Consider the following 16,325-nt stretch of genomic DNA (forward strand, 5'->3'; position numbering starts at 1 on the left):
CCTCTTCTCTTCCAGTCGCTCCTGTTTTCCCGCTCGAAAAACCCGACTCCACCCCTTCCTCCTGGGGTTTCTGCCTGGAGACTGCGCAGCCTCACTGTCTGCAGCAGTTGATACTGGTGCAGAATTATGGAAAGTCTGCTCTTAGTCACATTGTGTCCTTAAAAGTTCTTGCCGTACCTTCACATGGGCAACTTTAACCCAGGGATTTATAACAATGATAATACAGTGTCTAAGTTAAAGATTGATAACCATACTTAGCATACATAACATTTCCAGTGGGTATTACACTTATCTAACCGCCCCTTAATTGCATCTATACTATTTGCTTCAACCACTCCCTGTGATAGCGCGTTCCACATTCTTACCACTCTCTGGGTAAAGAAGTTTCTTCTGAATTCCCTATTTGATTTCTTGGTGACTATCTTATATTGATGGCCGCTAGCTTTGCCCTTCCCCACAAGTGGAAACATTCTCTCTGTAGCTACTCTATCAAAATCTTTCATGATTTTAAAGACCTCTATTAGGTCACGTCTCAGCCTTCTCTTTTCAAGAGAAAAGAGACCCAGCCTGTTCATCCTTTCCTGATAGGTGTACCCTTGCATTTCTGGTATCATCCTTGTAAATCTTCTCTGCACCCTCTCCAGTGCCTCCGCATCCTTTTTATAATATGGCAACCAGAATTGCACACAGTTCTCCAAGTGTGGTCTAACCGGGAATAGATGGCAGGTGAAGTAGAGATTCTGTCAATGGTGAGAGAGTTCTTCCAATGAGGTAAGAGTAAGTGGAAAGCCTGCAGCATCTGTGCTGGAAACGGACTGAGAAACAGCTTGTGGCTGAGGAAAGTGATGATCTGTCAGGTGGGAGCTTTTACTGTACATTTGAAGCTGTCAAGTAATCAGCTGGAGCAATGGCCACTGAACTCCTGCCTCAGGTTGACAGCCGTGGTCCCTGAACAGCGTGGTTCCCATGGCCATGAAGTTAAAGTGCAAATGTAAGTTAAAAAAAGCCTGTTAATGATCTGTCAACTAGATGATAATGAGTTTAATTGGGTCGCCCGCTGCTGCCTGTCGGGTCTGCTCAGCGCTGACAGACCCGACATTGGGAAAGGCGCGTTGCGGCAGGTTGACCCGCTGTCAAAAAAATCAAATTTCCCGCCCGACCTCACGGAAAATTTCGGCCATGGTCACCATTACTGATAATAGCTTTTTATTCCAGATTTTATTTAATTAACTGAATTTAAATTCCCCAGCTGCCATGGTGGGATTTGAACTCACATTTCCAGGTCATTAGTTCAGGCCTGCTGGATTACTAGTCCAGTAACATAACCACTATGCTCCCGTTCCCGATATTACTGGACTGGACTGTTGTGCAATAAATACTGCCTTTCCAGTGTCGCTTACATCCCAAGAACAAATTTAAAAATACACTACTGGAAATTTCCTCGTGGGTTCTCCCTATTGGTCGCCGTAACTTCAGCGGAAGATCAGCAGAAACCTCCTTTGTGCGGTTTATCTGGAGATCCCGCCGGTCTTCCGGCGAAGCTATGGATGAACTTTAATTAGGAAATTCCCAGCATTCATCGCCTGTCCTCGCCAGCAGTCTGCGCCCCCCCCCCCAGGCACAGTGGAAAATCGGGGCCTGTAATCTTTAACTTTATTATTTGAATTTCACAGAATCACAGAATCACAGAAACCTCACAGTGCAGATAGAGGCCATTTCGGCCCATCGAGCCTGCACCGACACATATCCCACCCGATCCCCGTAACCCCTACACCAACACATATCCCACCCTATCCCCGTAACCCCACGTATTTAATCCCCCTAACACTAAGGGTCAATTTATCATAGCCAATCAACCTAACCCGCACATCTTTGGACTGTGGGAGGAAACCGGAGCACCCGGAGGAAACCCACGCAAACACGGGGAGAATGTGCAAACTCCACACAGACAGTCGCCCGAGGCTGGATTCGAACCCGGGTCACTGGCGCTGTGAGGCAACAATGCTAACCACTATGCCACCGTGTTTGAACTGTTCATGTTGTAGTTTAGGGTTAATTTTGCAGCAATGTTACTTCAAGGAAAGTTACTCCTGACATTTGAGTAGATTTATTAATGTAATATGTAAGTCTCCTGTCATGTGAGAGCTCAGAAGATTCATTACCCAGATGACATCGACTTGCATTGTACCAGTGTAGCTAGATAAGATCTAAAAGCCCTCAGGCATGTATTCAGTCACCAAAAGGTGACTGCTCCCAGAGTCGCTTCCCATGATTAGAGTTCTTCATTTTAAACTTTTATTTTTTTTAAAATTCTAGTAATTTTTCAGTCTTTAAATCCAGGTGAAAGTCAATGGAGATAAGAGGGGGGATATAAATGTTACTACTGGATGAAAATCAGGAAGAAAATATATGGGTTGCAATGAACTCAGTAAAATTCTTAACACAATTATTCACTTGTTTCTTCTCTTTATGCACCATTTTAACTACTTTCTTCAGGTCTATTTGTTTATTTTGCTCAGGTAAAAGAAAGAACTTGCATTTATAGTGCACCTCAGGGCATCACAAAGCACTTTACAGCCAATTTAGTACTTTTTGAAGTGTAGTCACTGTTACGTAGGAAACGCGGCAGCCAATTTGCAAGCTCCCACAAACAGCAATATGATAATGACCAGATAATCTGGGCTGGATTTTATCAATGGGAGCACGTTAGGGGCGGGACTGCTGGTTTTCGGGTTTTAGTCCCGGCCCCAACGACGTCCAGCCAACCCACGCTATTTTCCCTTGATTGACCTTGTTAAGCCCGCCCTGCGGGCTTAGCCGGACAATTAAGGGAAAGCCAGTGACAGAGGACGTCAGCGTATGACGTTTCATCTGTCAAAAATTTTTGACAGATGAATTATCAGCGTTTAACAGCTTAGAGAAGCTAGAGAAGCTGTCAAACACTGACAATCTCTGTTTTATGGTGATCCCTTACTGAAGCCTCACCAAAACCTATTTCCGCCACAGAAATCAGATGGCTGCTGCATCAGAGAATGCAGCAACCATTCTGTCATCTCTGCCATTGAGATGAGGAGCCTCTGAACCCCCAAGGATTGAAGCCTGCAGAAAGAAGCAAAGGTAAGTAAACTTTTTCTAACACTTTGCACTCATCTCTCATACTTACCTCTCCACACTTGCACCCATCACTCACCTCCACAGTGCACTTTTCGACCCCTCTCACCCCCACAGATCCACTGCTCGCCTCGCTGACCCTGGCGAGGTTCGCAGCTGTCAGGAAGCCCGCACTTGTGTGGGTAAAATGGGGATAAGCCTCTTAACTGCCTGTTAACTACTTGTTAACAGGCAGTTAAGTGGCTGTAATCCTCTTCTCGCCTCGAGACGGGTCCCTGTGCGAGTCGGGTTCGGTACCTGCTCCCAGTTTCTGCCATTTTCCCGGCAGTCCCACCTCCATACTCGCCTCCCCAGAGCTGGCAACATTCCCCCCTCTGTTTTAGTGATGTTGGTTAAGGTGTACATATTGGCCAGGACACCGGGGAGAACTCCCCTGCTCTTTGAAATAATGCCATGGGATCTTTTACATTCATCTGAGAAAGTAAACGAGGCCTTGATTTAATTTCCCATCCGAAAAAGATGGCACCTCCGACAGTGCAGCACTCCCTCAGTACTGCACTGGAGTGTCAGCCTAGGTTATGTGCTCAAATCTTTGAAGTTGGACTTGAACCCACAACCTTCTGACTAAGAGACATAACAATTAGTAATGATTTTTTCAATAGTGTACTGGAGAGAAGAGCATATCTGTGACAGACATCAGCAGGTGCGTGTTCATGTGCAGCTGAGAGAGCGGCATGGAACTAAATCTTGCACAAATTTTTTTAAAATGCAAGATTTAGGAGAATACACAGGTTAACAAGCCATTTCTCCATTTTTTTTTTACTGTTCTTCCTCTAGCCATTTGACGAGGGTTTTAAATTTATATTTTACTGGGGTGGTGTCATGACCACGGCAATTGTTTAATTTTTGTCCCTCATCACAGCTTCAGTTTTTAAACAGCAACTCCAGCACCCAGACTCCAGTTAGTATACTGTGCCCACATGAGTATTGAACCATTATTGCCCAGTGGGTTGAGCACTCAGGGTACCAGGCTGGGACAAGGTAAAAACCATTGAAAAAATTGGTTGGCACAGTAGCATAGGCACAAGGGCACAGTGTATTGGAGCCCTTCCATTACTGCACAAAATGGCAGGGCACACATTTGTGCCACAGCCCTCCACCTACTGATATCCCATCTGTAGAGTAGCACTGGCAGGGGATAAGAGCAGCCTCTCCAACAACCTCCTTACCTCACCATCCTCTTAACAAATGATGGCACTTAACAAGGAAATGGAATGGAAGAAAGTACCTGAAAAATTGCACAAAAAAGACAAAAATATGTGTACTCATGCATCTAGACTAAATTTATTTTTATTCAAACCTTGCATTATATTTTTGTGCTCAGTTTTGCCTAAATGATATACTGGGGCATACCTTTAAGACAAATAAAACACAAACATTTTTTTTGAAGAGTAAATTTTATTACATGTTTCAAATAATCGATCACCAAATTAATTGTACAAGATATCTCCATATTAACTCTCCGTTCCTACCACACACTGAGCCTGTCCTAGTTCTACTCAGTATTAGATTAAATATCTACAGAAAAAAACAAGGCTGCACATCCCTTAAATGGCTCCATTTACTTTGCTCTGTTAGTTCCACTTGGTAATACAAAATTAAAGTGACATATTGAACACACATACTGTGTTATACTGTTTTCACGAGTGACTTCATCTGTCACCATGCACACGTGTAGATCTGCCAAAAATTCCATTTTGAAATTTAAAAAATGTTGAAAACTGTTTTGCTATATTTTTATAACTATAATGGTTATTTATCGAGGGCAGGAATCTGGAGATCTGCAAGTATGTTGACTAAATATTGAGACTGCATGGCTTCTTCTTTCAATATCTTGATCAGTCTGAGTTTCTATTTTCTTGTTTTTACTTTGGTCTGTTTCATGTTTCCTCGCCTCACTCTTTTAGATGCACAGTCCCAAGATTAAAAAGGAAGGCTTCTACGAACAAAACAGAATAACTAACAATGTATGACCTATTTCCTCTATCCCATAGTTTTAATGAATCTGTAAATGTGTTATCTTCAATCCCACTTATGGATTTGTTAAAGCACAAATGACTAAGCGTGTACTCATTCCTGAGCTGAGTCCTGCTGGTAATGTGCTTGCCTGGACACCTGGTTAACACAGCATTGGGCTCAGGCTTACACATGAAGAATGGTCACTTGAGTGTGACAATATGGGGCTGTTAACAACTGTGGAACTGTACCCCAGCAGGGGTTAGCACCTGCATGAGAGAAGAAGAGAAAATTGTTCCTTTGTCCCTTTGTCAGTATTTGGCTGGCGTATATGCTGATTGTTTTTCTTCCCTCCTGCAGAAAGAAGGACCAGCGCCAGGCCAATATGACGTGAAGCATCAAACTCTGTCTCAGATCATGACTTCCTCCTTTCAGTCAAAAGTGCCTCGGTTCTTGCCCAGTCCCAGTGTAAGTATGAAGAGATATAAGACTCTAGGCTTTTATAAATAAAACATTGCTCTTTGTAGATATCTGGAAAGATGAGCACAAAATGCAGCAGCACAACTTCAAAAGTAGTTGTAATCTAATTCCTGGAGCATGTAGCTGGTTGGCTAGAGGCTATATAGGGTTCGTCATTTTTCAGTGCGTATTCCCAGAAGTATTAATGCCATTCACAAACTATGAACACTCTTGGCATATTTTCCAATATGAGGGGAAAAATGTAGGGTTGTAATAGAGTAACGAGACTACTATTTGCCAAACTTGAACTGAACTGATCTGAAAGGATTTTCCATGGTCAGCCCTAGTTAAGTATTCAGGTGAGCTGGGTGCCTGCCAAAGGTTGGGAAATTACATGTTAGCAGCTTTTAAAGGGTTGCTAGGAACAAGAGTCCTAATATATAGTCCTAAATGATCATTTTTTTTAGAGCTCTAAAACAGAGTTTCATAATTAGAGGTGTTTTATCTGAAGACTGACCTTTTAAAAAAGTGTATGTAAACAGATCCAATCTCAATCAGGCATCTGAGCAAGGCTCCGTGCAGAAATGAGTCAACTCATAATATTCCCTTACTCCTTCAGTGGATTTTGGGCTCTTTGAGGTGAAGGTTGTTATTGCTAGGAAATGGAACACTTTCTCATTTCAGGCACCCAATATCAGCATTAGCCACTCCCAGACTGGGTGTAGCATGGGTCAAATGCCGAGTAATGCTCCCAATACACTGGGCCAACAACATATCTGCTGGTGGCCCATCTCCCCACCCCTGGGAACTGAATTCAGGTGCTCAGCCACATCTCATGTAGGACTCTTTCAGCCAACAGAAAGAGAAGACTTTCATTCTACCAGTCCAAGGTCCCAGGTCCGTGCTCTGGCCTATTGAACCACCCAGTCTTTTTCACCTTCTAAAGGCGCGCTGAAGATTAGACACACAAAGCTTGGGAACTAGGCAGCTGCTTTCGTCTAGATCACGGAACGGCAGAAAAAAGTGTGAGCCTAGATCATGTGCACGAATCTCTGGAGTGAGGTTCGAACCCACGACCTGCTGACTCCTTGGTGCCGTAAGTTTATCTGATCTGACTTAAACTGCTGTAAAGTAGCGATTTACCTGCTTATTGTAATCGGACAGTATGTCCACCACACAGAACTATTAGCTTCTTTTATGAATTATTGCTTTGCAATGTTACATGATTTATGCCTACTATGTTGGAAAACTGAACAGAATGCAATTGGTCCAATATAGGACCCTCGGCTGTGCTGTTGAGCCATATAGACCAGAAGGTCCTAGGTTTGACCCCTCGGTGGCCTCAGTGCCCCTATGATAGGGAGAGGAATATCATCTAAGATTTCTTGATCACTATCCACTGATGTCTGATGGAAAGTGCATGAGGGGAGATTAAATGGGAAAAGGATGAGGCTCGGCTGTGATATTTTCATGAGCGAATAGCTGCCCAACACTTACTTGCAGATAGTACCAGAGGACTTTTGGTGCCCATAATATCATACCACAACCTTCAGGAGAGGAGGGGGTGAAAATTTGAGGAACAAAATTCTAGAATTTGTTATATTAAAAGGATTTTTCTCATTTTTCAAATAAGCTGTGAAATGGTGGCATCGAAAAGATTGTTCTTTCATCTATCTGTGGGTAATCTATTCTTTATACATTAACAGAAAACACCAGGACCAGGAACGTATGAGCCTATCGGACGGCTACCAAGCTGGACCAGAACTGCTTCCAGTCTGTTAAATTATTAATTAAACATGTAAACTGCGTAATGTCTCAACTCCCTTCAGATTTTGCTCAACTTCACAACTTTTCAGTACAATGTAATTTTTGTTGCATAGTTTCCTAAATGTGTCCCTAACTCAGAGGTAAGGCTGCACGCTCAACTAAGAAAACCTGGTGAACATAATGGACGCCAGGATGAACAAAATGGTGGCTGTATCAAACTCCTTTGCACATTTACCTAAAGTACCACAATGGAGATTACAGAAAAAAATTAGAGTACAAAAGCAAGGAACTTATGCTAAATCTTTAAATAAAGGTGTCAGTTGTGGCTCAGTGGTAACACTGTTGCCTCTGAGTCAGAAGGTTGTGGGTTCAAGTCCCACTCCAGAGACTTGAGCACAAAATCTAGGCTGACACACCAGTGCAGTGCTGAGGGAGTGCTGCAATGTCAGAGGTGCCGTGTTCTAGATGAGGCGTTAAACCGAGCCCTCATTTGTCCTCTCGGGTAGATGTAAAATATCTCATGGCACTATTTCAAAGAAGGACCGGGGTGTTCTCCTTGGTGTCCTGGCCAATATTTATCCCACAACCATCATTGCTACAACAGATTATCTGGTCATGCTGTTTGTGGGACCTTGCTCTGCACAATTTGGCTGCTGCATTTCCTACATTACAACGGTGACTACACTTCAAAAGTACTTAATTGGCTGTAAAGCGCTTTGTGATGTCCTGAGTTTGTGAAAGGCACTATATAAATGAAAGTCTTTCTTTTTCTTTGTAAATTATTTGTTAAGGCCTCAGCTAACCAGTGTTGTGTCCAATTCTGGGCACCACATTATAGGAAAGATGTAAAGCCTTTGGAGAAGGTGCAGAGGAGATTCATCAGAATTATACCAGGGACGAGGGATTTCAGTTATGTGGCGAGACTAGAGAAGCTGGATTGTTCTCCTTAGAGCAAAGAAGGTTAAGGGGCGATTTAATAGAGGTGTTCAAAATTATGAGGGATTTTGATAGAGTAAATAAGGAGAAACTGTTTCCACTGGCAGGAGGGCCGATAACCAGGCGACACAGATTTAAGGTAACTGGTAAAAGAACCGGTGGGAGATGAGGAGAATTTTTTTTACCCAGCGAGTTGTTATGATCTGGAATGCACTGCCTGAAAGGGTGGTGGAGGCAGATTCGGTGGCACATTTTAAAAGGGAATTGAATATATACTTAAAGAGGAAAAAAATTGCAGGACTATGGGGAAGGCAGAGAAGTGGGATTAATCGGATAGCTCTTTCAATGAGCCGATATAGGCATGACGGGCCAAATGGCCTCCTTCTGTGCTGTAAGATTCTATGATTCCATGAGTTTCCACTGAGATTATAAATGAATGAAAGATGGTGGGAATATGCAAATCTGTCCCTGAAATATCAGTGCATGTAACCACTATACAAATAAGGTTATGTGCCTATTTTTTTGTAAAAACTATGCCAATACTAATGAATTAACTCCAGAAGTAAAATAGGGATGTTAATAGGTATGTTCCACTGTTTCAGTGTTTATTCATGTGTTCTGCTGAATTGAATTATCACAGAAAAAATAATTGTCAAAGACAGCTCTTGGTTTAAGGTCTGCATACTCTCTTCCTTCTGCATGGTAACCAGCTATCAATCAAAAGCCCTATTTGGAATGCAGGGTTTGTGCTGGAGTGAATGCGGGTGAGGAGATCATTCTTATCTGCTGTCACAATGGAGTACAGCATTTATTATTTTTCTGATGTCTGCACCAGCTCTTTAAGGGCGAATGGGGTATTGTCATTAGGAAGGTGCTTTATTTTTTCTGGAACACAATTGCATATCTAGTGCTATCTCAAGCCCAAATTTTAACTCAGTGTGTGTATTGAGGTGGGGGTGGTGTGCAGCAGACCCCATGACATGATTGGATTGAGACTTGGGCAAGTTTAACTCCTGGGCCTCATTGTAATATGCTTGACGGGCTGCCCTCGCAATTGCATCGCAAATCACCAACCTGACGTGTGCAAATTCCATTAAATTATAAATAAGAATTCCCCATCGAAAGTGTACAGTTTTTTCCGATAAATAGAACAATCTTTAAAAGCTGTGTCTCCATTGCTGTTAGTGTTGCACTGTCTCGGTGAGTGGCACAGGTTGGGGTGAAGCTGGAAGCCTGAAGCTGGGTGACAAAATGTTTGGAAATGGTGCACAAATGGCAGCTTTAGTCAGGAAGCTAGAATTCTAGCAGTCACATTGTTCAATTCGTTTGTCACTTTTTTTTCTTATTTTTCTGCCCACCTCTTCTGACTGCATTGCCTCATACTTGGTTATAGTTCCACAGACACTAGTAGGCCTCTCTGGTACCTCGCCTAATTGGCCATTTTTTATTGTTCATTTTCTTCCCTTCTCTCCTGAAAGTGCTGATTTTTATTGGAGTATAACTTTTGGTTGGTCACCTAAGTGACCATTCTTCATGTGTGAACCTGGACAATGAGTGTTCGTAGGTTATTGTACCATGGGGGGCATCAGAACAGAGTCCAATCCTGTCCTCACATATGCACTTTCCAGGAGGAGTCATTTGATAGCAATCAGGAGTGGCTAGTTCCCCACCCCCAAACTTAGCCTTGGGGTGCTGAGGTAAATTGTCACGTCTCAACTGCTGCCCTGACTCAGATCTGCTAACTCAACATGTACTGAGAATCAGATGTGAGATCTAACTACAACAGATGGCACTCTTAGCCAGTAAGCTTAGGGGAATCATTTTTCACTGATAAGTTAAACACAATCTATGTGCAGGTCTGTATTTTTGTATATAATATATAGTCCCGAACAAGCTGATTGTACTGCATCCTGCAGTGCAGCTAAAGAAAGTTAAGCTGCCTGCAGGACTGTTTGAACCTGTTCCTCTTGGGGCGATGGTCTATGAAATATATGGGAAGGTCTGGTCGATTTGCTGCCAGCTTGGGTTTAATGGCGAGAATCATTTTGGAGAGGGGCATGGCACAATTGGCTCTCAACAGTTTGATTCTTGACTGCACTTGCTTTTTGTTAGACTTTACTTGGCAGAATTCCAGTTTTGTTGCTATGTGCCAGTGTCCGTACCGATACACTGCAATTCTGGGAGTCAAGGCTCTGAGAGTGCTATATTATTTGGTGTTACAGATCGGCATGTTGCACCACTGCGTAAAAGTTCATGATTCATTTACAGAAACGTCTGGGCTGGATTTTTTGTTGACATCTCTGAGTTATGTCAGGACACCAGGGAGAATAATGACCTAATACTGCACAGTGAAAATAATTAAGCCTTTTCTCATCAGGTTGACAGAGCTTTAGTAGTTATAAAAACAACAGGGTCAACTTTCACCTTTAGCGCTTCCAGTGCAGTTTCCGGATTTTAATTTTAATAGATGGTAAGTTGTGGGGGCTCCAGCCTCAATTTCCAATAAGGCCGATTACCTGACCAGGTGCTCCTAGCAAGGAGCTGAACTTGCAAGGAGCACTGGTCGGGAGATCACAGGCCCGAAGTCCTGATTTTCCATCCATTAATTGAAATGGACAGAAAATCAAAGGGGGCTCGATTTTAATCCACTTCGCCCTGGCAGGAACTGGATGGAGGGAGAACCTTTAACCACTCGCATTCAGCCTTACTGCCTCATTCCCGCTGGCAATCATTTTAAGTTCTCACTGCAGTTCGGTGGCTGAGATGATCACGGGACGCAGGCGGGGGCCTCATAAATTAATGCGAATTGGAGTCCTATTACGCCAGTGGGACCTCGGTTGTATTTTAACCATGGGATGAGCAGGGAAGTCACTGCGAATTTCCCGCCTGGTGAAGGCAGGTCGGCAGCCATCCAGAGGACAAACAGGCCCTCCAAGGTAAGTGGAAAAATTTCCTTTGCAGGGCCAGGAGGAGCGGAAATGACACGACACCCTCCTGAAACCCGCCCCACAACTTACCTGCTTGCAGCCGAGCCTTCCCTTGGTGCCAGCCAGCGGACTCCGGCTGCTTGAACAACTTCTCGCAGCCGCCAGCCAGCTGCCACTTTCTGCCGTTTCGGGCAGGCAACTGACCAGCAGTATGCAGATTAGGTCCGGAAGCTAAAATGCCCCGGAACTCAAACACAGGCCAGCAAGTGCCTTTTGTAATTGCTCCACATTCCGCCCACCTGAAACCCAGACCGTTTACAATTCTCCCTCTTCCGAACCCTAATCACATAATTTAATTTCCTGTGAAAGTTCTGCACAATTTCTCTATTGTGCGAATGCTAGATAAATGGGAAATCCAGCCCTGTTGTCTTGTAACTGCATCTGCTGTAGACTAATTGGAAAAGATTGATTACCATGATTAGTCAACAGCTCCATTATCTTTGTATCATGCAACTTCCAGGATGGTAAAAGACAAATTAGATGGACCTTGGTCTCTTTTGCTGGTCCTACGTTCATTCCTCCACTGGTATATGTGGATCTGCGTGTGTGCTTTATTAATCAGCGAGGCAACTACTCACCCCCACAGGGACCCCTGGATCCACCTCTGCTGGCTTAGGGTCGACTCCTCGACTCTCCATTTTTCCATGGGAAAGCCTCCAGCAATGCACCCACTGATTCACCGTCCCTGAAATAGCCCCCCCTACCTGCTCCAAACCTGGACATTGATGCTCCAAACTGACTCCACCCTGGTTACAAGTCAACTTCATCCCGCCACGGGATCTCTTACTTTAACTGTAGACTCTCTTATTGAGGCCTCCCCGCCTGGCTATACTTTCAACCTCCAGATCCATGCAAACTGCCATGGTGGTGGTGTGGTCCACATCACCAAATCTCACCCTGGTCTCTCACCCTACACTAGTACGATAGCAAAATACTGCAGATGCTGGAAATCCGAAATAACAACAGAAAATGCTGGAAAAACTCAGCAGGCCAGGCAACATCCGTGGAGAGAAATTAGAGTCAACGTTTCGGGTCAAAACCCTTTATCAAGACTAAAGAGGCACAGGGAACGAAATAGATTAAGAGGCCGGGCTGGGAGAGAACAAAAGAGAAGAGACATTAAGAGGTATTCAAAATGAGACGAGATGGTGATAGGACTAGTGGAAACAAAAGACGGCTCTAGATTAGGTGTGAAATGCGCTGGCAGAATGGGAGACAGCTGCCATGTGGGAGAGAAAAAAAAGGAAAGGGGGGGGGAAAGGGCCAAAACAAAGGTGTGGATAAAAAATGTAAGTAAAAATGTAATAGGGGCCGAGGTTATGATCTGAAATTGTTCAACTCGATATTGAGTCCAGAAGGCTGTAAAGTGCCTAATCGGAAGATGAGGTGCTGTTCCTCGAGTTTACATTGAGCTTCCGTGGAACAATGCAAGAGGCCAAGGATGGTGAGGTCCGAGTGGGAATGGGGCGGTGAATTAAAATGACAGGCGACCGGAAGCTCGGGGTCACCCTTACGGACTGAACGGAGGTGTTCCACAAAGCGGTCACCCAATCTGCATTTGGTTTCCCCAATGTGGAGGAGACCGCATCGTGAGCAGCGAATACAGTATACTAGATTGCAAGAAGTACAAGTAAATCGCTGTTTCACCTGGAAGGGGTGTTTGGGGCCCTGGACAGTGGGAAGGGGGGAGGTATAAGGGCAGGTGTTACATCTCCTGCGCTTGCACGGGAAGGTGCCGGGCGAAGGGGAAGGGGTGCTGGGGTGATAGAGGAGTGGACTAGGGTGTCTCGGAGGGAGCGGCCCCTACGGAATGCTGAAAGGGGAGGGGAGGGGAAGATACGTTTGGTGGTGGGATCACTTTGGAGGTGGCGGAAATGGCGGAGGATGATCCGTTGAATGTGGAGGCTGGTGGGGTGAAAGGTGAGGACAAGGGGAACCCTATCGTGGTTCCGGGAGGGAGGGGCAGGGGTGAGGGCAGAAGTGCGGGAGATAGAACGGACACGGTCGAGGGCCGTGTCAACCACGGTAGAGGAGAATCCTCGGTTGAGGAAAAAGGAAGACATGTCAGAAGCACTGGTGTGGAAGGTGGCATCGTCGGAGCAGATGCGGCGGAGACGGAGAAACTGGGAGAATGGAATAGAGTCCTTACAGCAGGCAGGGTGGGAGGAAGTGTAGTCCAGGTAGCTATGGGAGTCAGTGGGCTTGTAGTGAATATTGGTCAATAACCTATCCCCAGAGATGGAGACGGAGAAGTCGAGGTAAGTTCCGTGGGGCAAGAACAGGTAGACCCATCGTTTCAGCCTGTTCTTGCCCCACGGAACTTATCTCTTCCTATCTGGACTCTATCTTTTCTCCCCTTGTCCAGTCTTTTCCCACCTACATCCGCGACTCTTCGGACACCCTCCGCCACTTTAACAGTTTCCAGTTTCCTGGCCCCAACCGCTTCCTTTTCACCATGGACGTACAATCCCTCTACACCTCCATCCCCCACCAGGATGGCCTGAGGGCGCTCCACTTCTTCCTTGAACAGAGGCCCAACCAGTCCACATCCACCAACACCGTCCTCCGCCTTGCTGAACTTGTTCTCACATTGAATAACTTCTCCTTTAACTCCATTCATTTCCTCCAAATCAAAGGTGTTGCTATGGGTACCCGCATGGGTCCTAGCTATGCCTGCCTTTTCGTGGGATATGTGGAACACTCTTTGTTCCAGTCCTACTCGGGTCCCCTCCCTCACCTCTTCTTCCGATACATTGATGACTGTATCGGTGCCGTTTCCTGCTCTCGCCCTGAACTAGACAATTTCATTCACTTTGCCTCCAATTTCCAACCTTCCCTCACCTTCACATGGTCCATCTCTGACTCTTCCCTTCCCTTCCTTGACTTCTCCATCTCCATCTCTGGGGATAGGTTATTGACCAATATTCACTACAAGCCCACTGACTCCCACAGCTACCTGGACTACACTTCCTCCCACCCCGCCTCCTGTAAGGACTCTATTCCATTCTCCCAGTTTCTCCATCTCCGCCGCATCTGCTCTGACGATGCCACCTTCCACACCAATGCTTCCGACATGTCTTCCTTTTTCCTCAACCGAGGATTCCCCTCTACCGTGGTTGACACGGCCCTCGACCGTGTCCGTTCTATCTCCCGCACTTCTGCCCTCGCCCCTGCCCCTCCCTCCCGGAACCACGATAGGGTTCCCCTTGTCCTCACCTTTCACCCCACCAGCCTCCACATTCAACGGATCATCCTCCGCCATTTCCGCCACCTCCAAAGTGATCCCACCACCAAACGCATCTTCCCCTCCCCTTTCAGCATTCCGTAGGGACCGCTCCCGCCGAGACACCCTAGTCCACTCCTCTATCACCCCAGCACCCCTTCCCCTTCACCCAGCACCTTCCCGTGCAAGCGCAGGAGATGTAACACCTGCCCTTATACCTCCCCCCTTCCCACTGTCCAGGGCCCCAAACACCCCTTCCAGGTGAAACAGCGATTTACTTGTACTTCTTGCAATCTAGTATACTGTATTCGCTGCTCACGATGCGGTCTCCTCTACATTGGGGAGACCAAACGCAGATTGGGTGACTGCTTTGCGGAACACCTCCGTTCAGTCCGTAAGAGTGACCCCGAGCTTCCGGTTGCCTGTCATTTTAATTCACTGCCCCATTCCCACTCGGACCTCACCGTCCTTGGCCTCTTGCATTGTTCCACGGAAGCTCAGCGTAAGCTCGAGGAACAGCACCTCATCTTCCGATTAGGCACTTTACAGCCTTCCGGACTCAATATCGAGTTCAACAATTTCAGATCATAACCTCGGCCCCTATTACATTTTTACTTATATTTTTTATCCGCTGCTTTGTTTTGGTTTCCCCTCCCCCTTTCCTTTTTTTTCTCTCTCCCACATGGCAGCTGTCTCCCATTCTGCCAGTACATTTCACACCTAATCTAGAGCCGTCTTTTGTCTCCACTAGTCCTATCACCATCTCGTCTCGTTTTGAATACCTCTTAATGTCTCTTCTCTTTTGTTCTCTCCCAGCCCGGCCTCTTAATCTATTTCGTTCCCTGTGCCTCTTTAGTCTTGATAAAGGGTTTTGACCCGAAACGTTGACTCTAATTTCTCTCCACGGATGTTGCCTGACCTGCTGAGTTTTTCCAGAATTTTCTGTTGTTATTTCTCTCACCCTACACCTCTAGTACCTTCAAGCACATCACCTTGTTCCACCCCTTTCGCCTCTGTCCTTTAAAATCCTTCTTCACTACGCCCCCCTCCTGCTCCATGCTCAGTTTTTCACCAAATACTCTCACTCCATTCCTCATTCAGCCTCTGTACTGAGTGCCTCCTCACCCTCAATGATTTCAATCTCCATCTCAACTCGCCTTGCTCTCTTTACTCTGAGTTCACTGCCCTCCTGTCCTCCCTTAATCTCTCCCTCTATATAAATTCTCCTACCCATATTCATGGCCACTCCATTACCCTTGCCATCTCACGTGGCTTCTCTATTCCCATCGTCTCAACCACAGGCCAGGCCAACTCTGATCACTTCCTTGTATTCCTCACCACTCACATCGCCTTCCCCCTTTCAAGCCCACTTCCTTCTGCGTTCCCTAGAAAAAAAACTCTCCCCAAGTCACTTACAACTGCACCTTCAAACTCCCATCTGTCTATCCTTTACCCTCCATTTGTTGCAATACTTCTGCAGCTGTTGATCCACTCAATCACTCCCTCATCCGTGGCTAACTAAGGAAGTTAAGGATGGTATCAAATTGAAAGAAAAGGCATACAATGTTGCGAAGATTAGTGGTAGGCCAGAGGATTGGGAAATTTTTAGAAATCAGCAAAGGATGACTAAAAAAATAATAAAGAGGGATAAGATAGATTACGAAAGTAAACTAGCAAAAAATATAAAAACAGGCAGTAAGAGCTTCTACATGTATATACAAGGGAAGAGAGTAGCTAAAGTAAACGTTGGTCCCTTAGTGGATGGGACTGGGGAATTAATAATGGGAAACAGGGAAATGGCAGAGACTTTGAACAAATATTTTGTA

The 16,325-nt window shown here is 45.3% G+C and overlaps 1 protein-coding gene across 1 annotated transcript in view; it reads left to right on the plus strand.

The window, feature by feature from the left end:
• The window catches only part of stpg4 (sperm-tail PG-rich repeat containing 4), an 82,495-nt gene extending 73,073 nt beyond the window's left edge, over positions 1-9,422 (plus strand). The window contains exons 6-7 of the mRNA XM_085980378.1: positions 5,488-5,595; positions 7,293-9,422. Coding sequence (XP_085836504.1) covers positions 5,488-5,595; positions 7,293-7,376 — 192 coding nt within the window. The 3' untranslated portion in view covers positions 7,377-9,422. The remainder of the gene's footprint in view (positions 1-5,487; positions 5,596-7,292) is intronic.
• The last annotated feature ends 6,903 nt before the right edge of the window (positions 9,423-16,325 follow it).

The sequence above is a fragment of the Somniosus microcephalus genome, chromosome 3 (assembly GCF_052327205.1).
Source record: "Somniosus microcephalus isolate GS21.2 chromosome 3, FLI_Smic_1.0, whole genome shotgun sequence".
Classification (NCBI taxonomy): domain Eukaryota; kingdom Metazoa; phylum Chordata; class Chondrichthyes; order Squaliformes; family Somniosidae; genus Somniosus; species Somniosus microcephalus.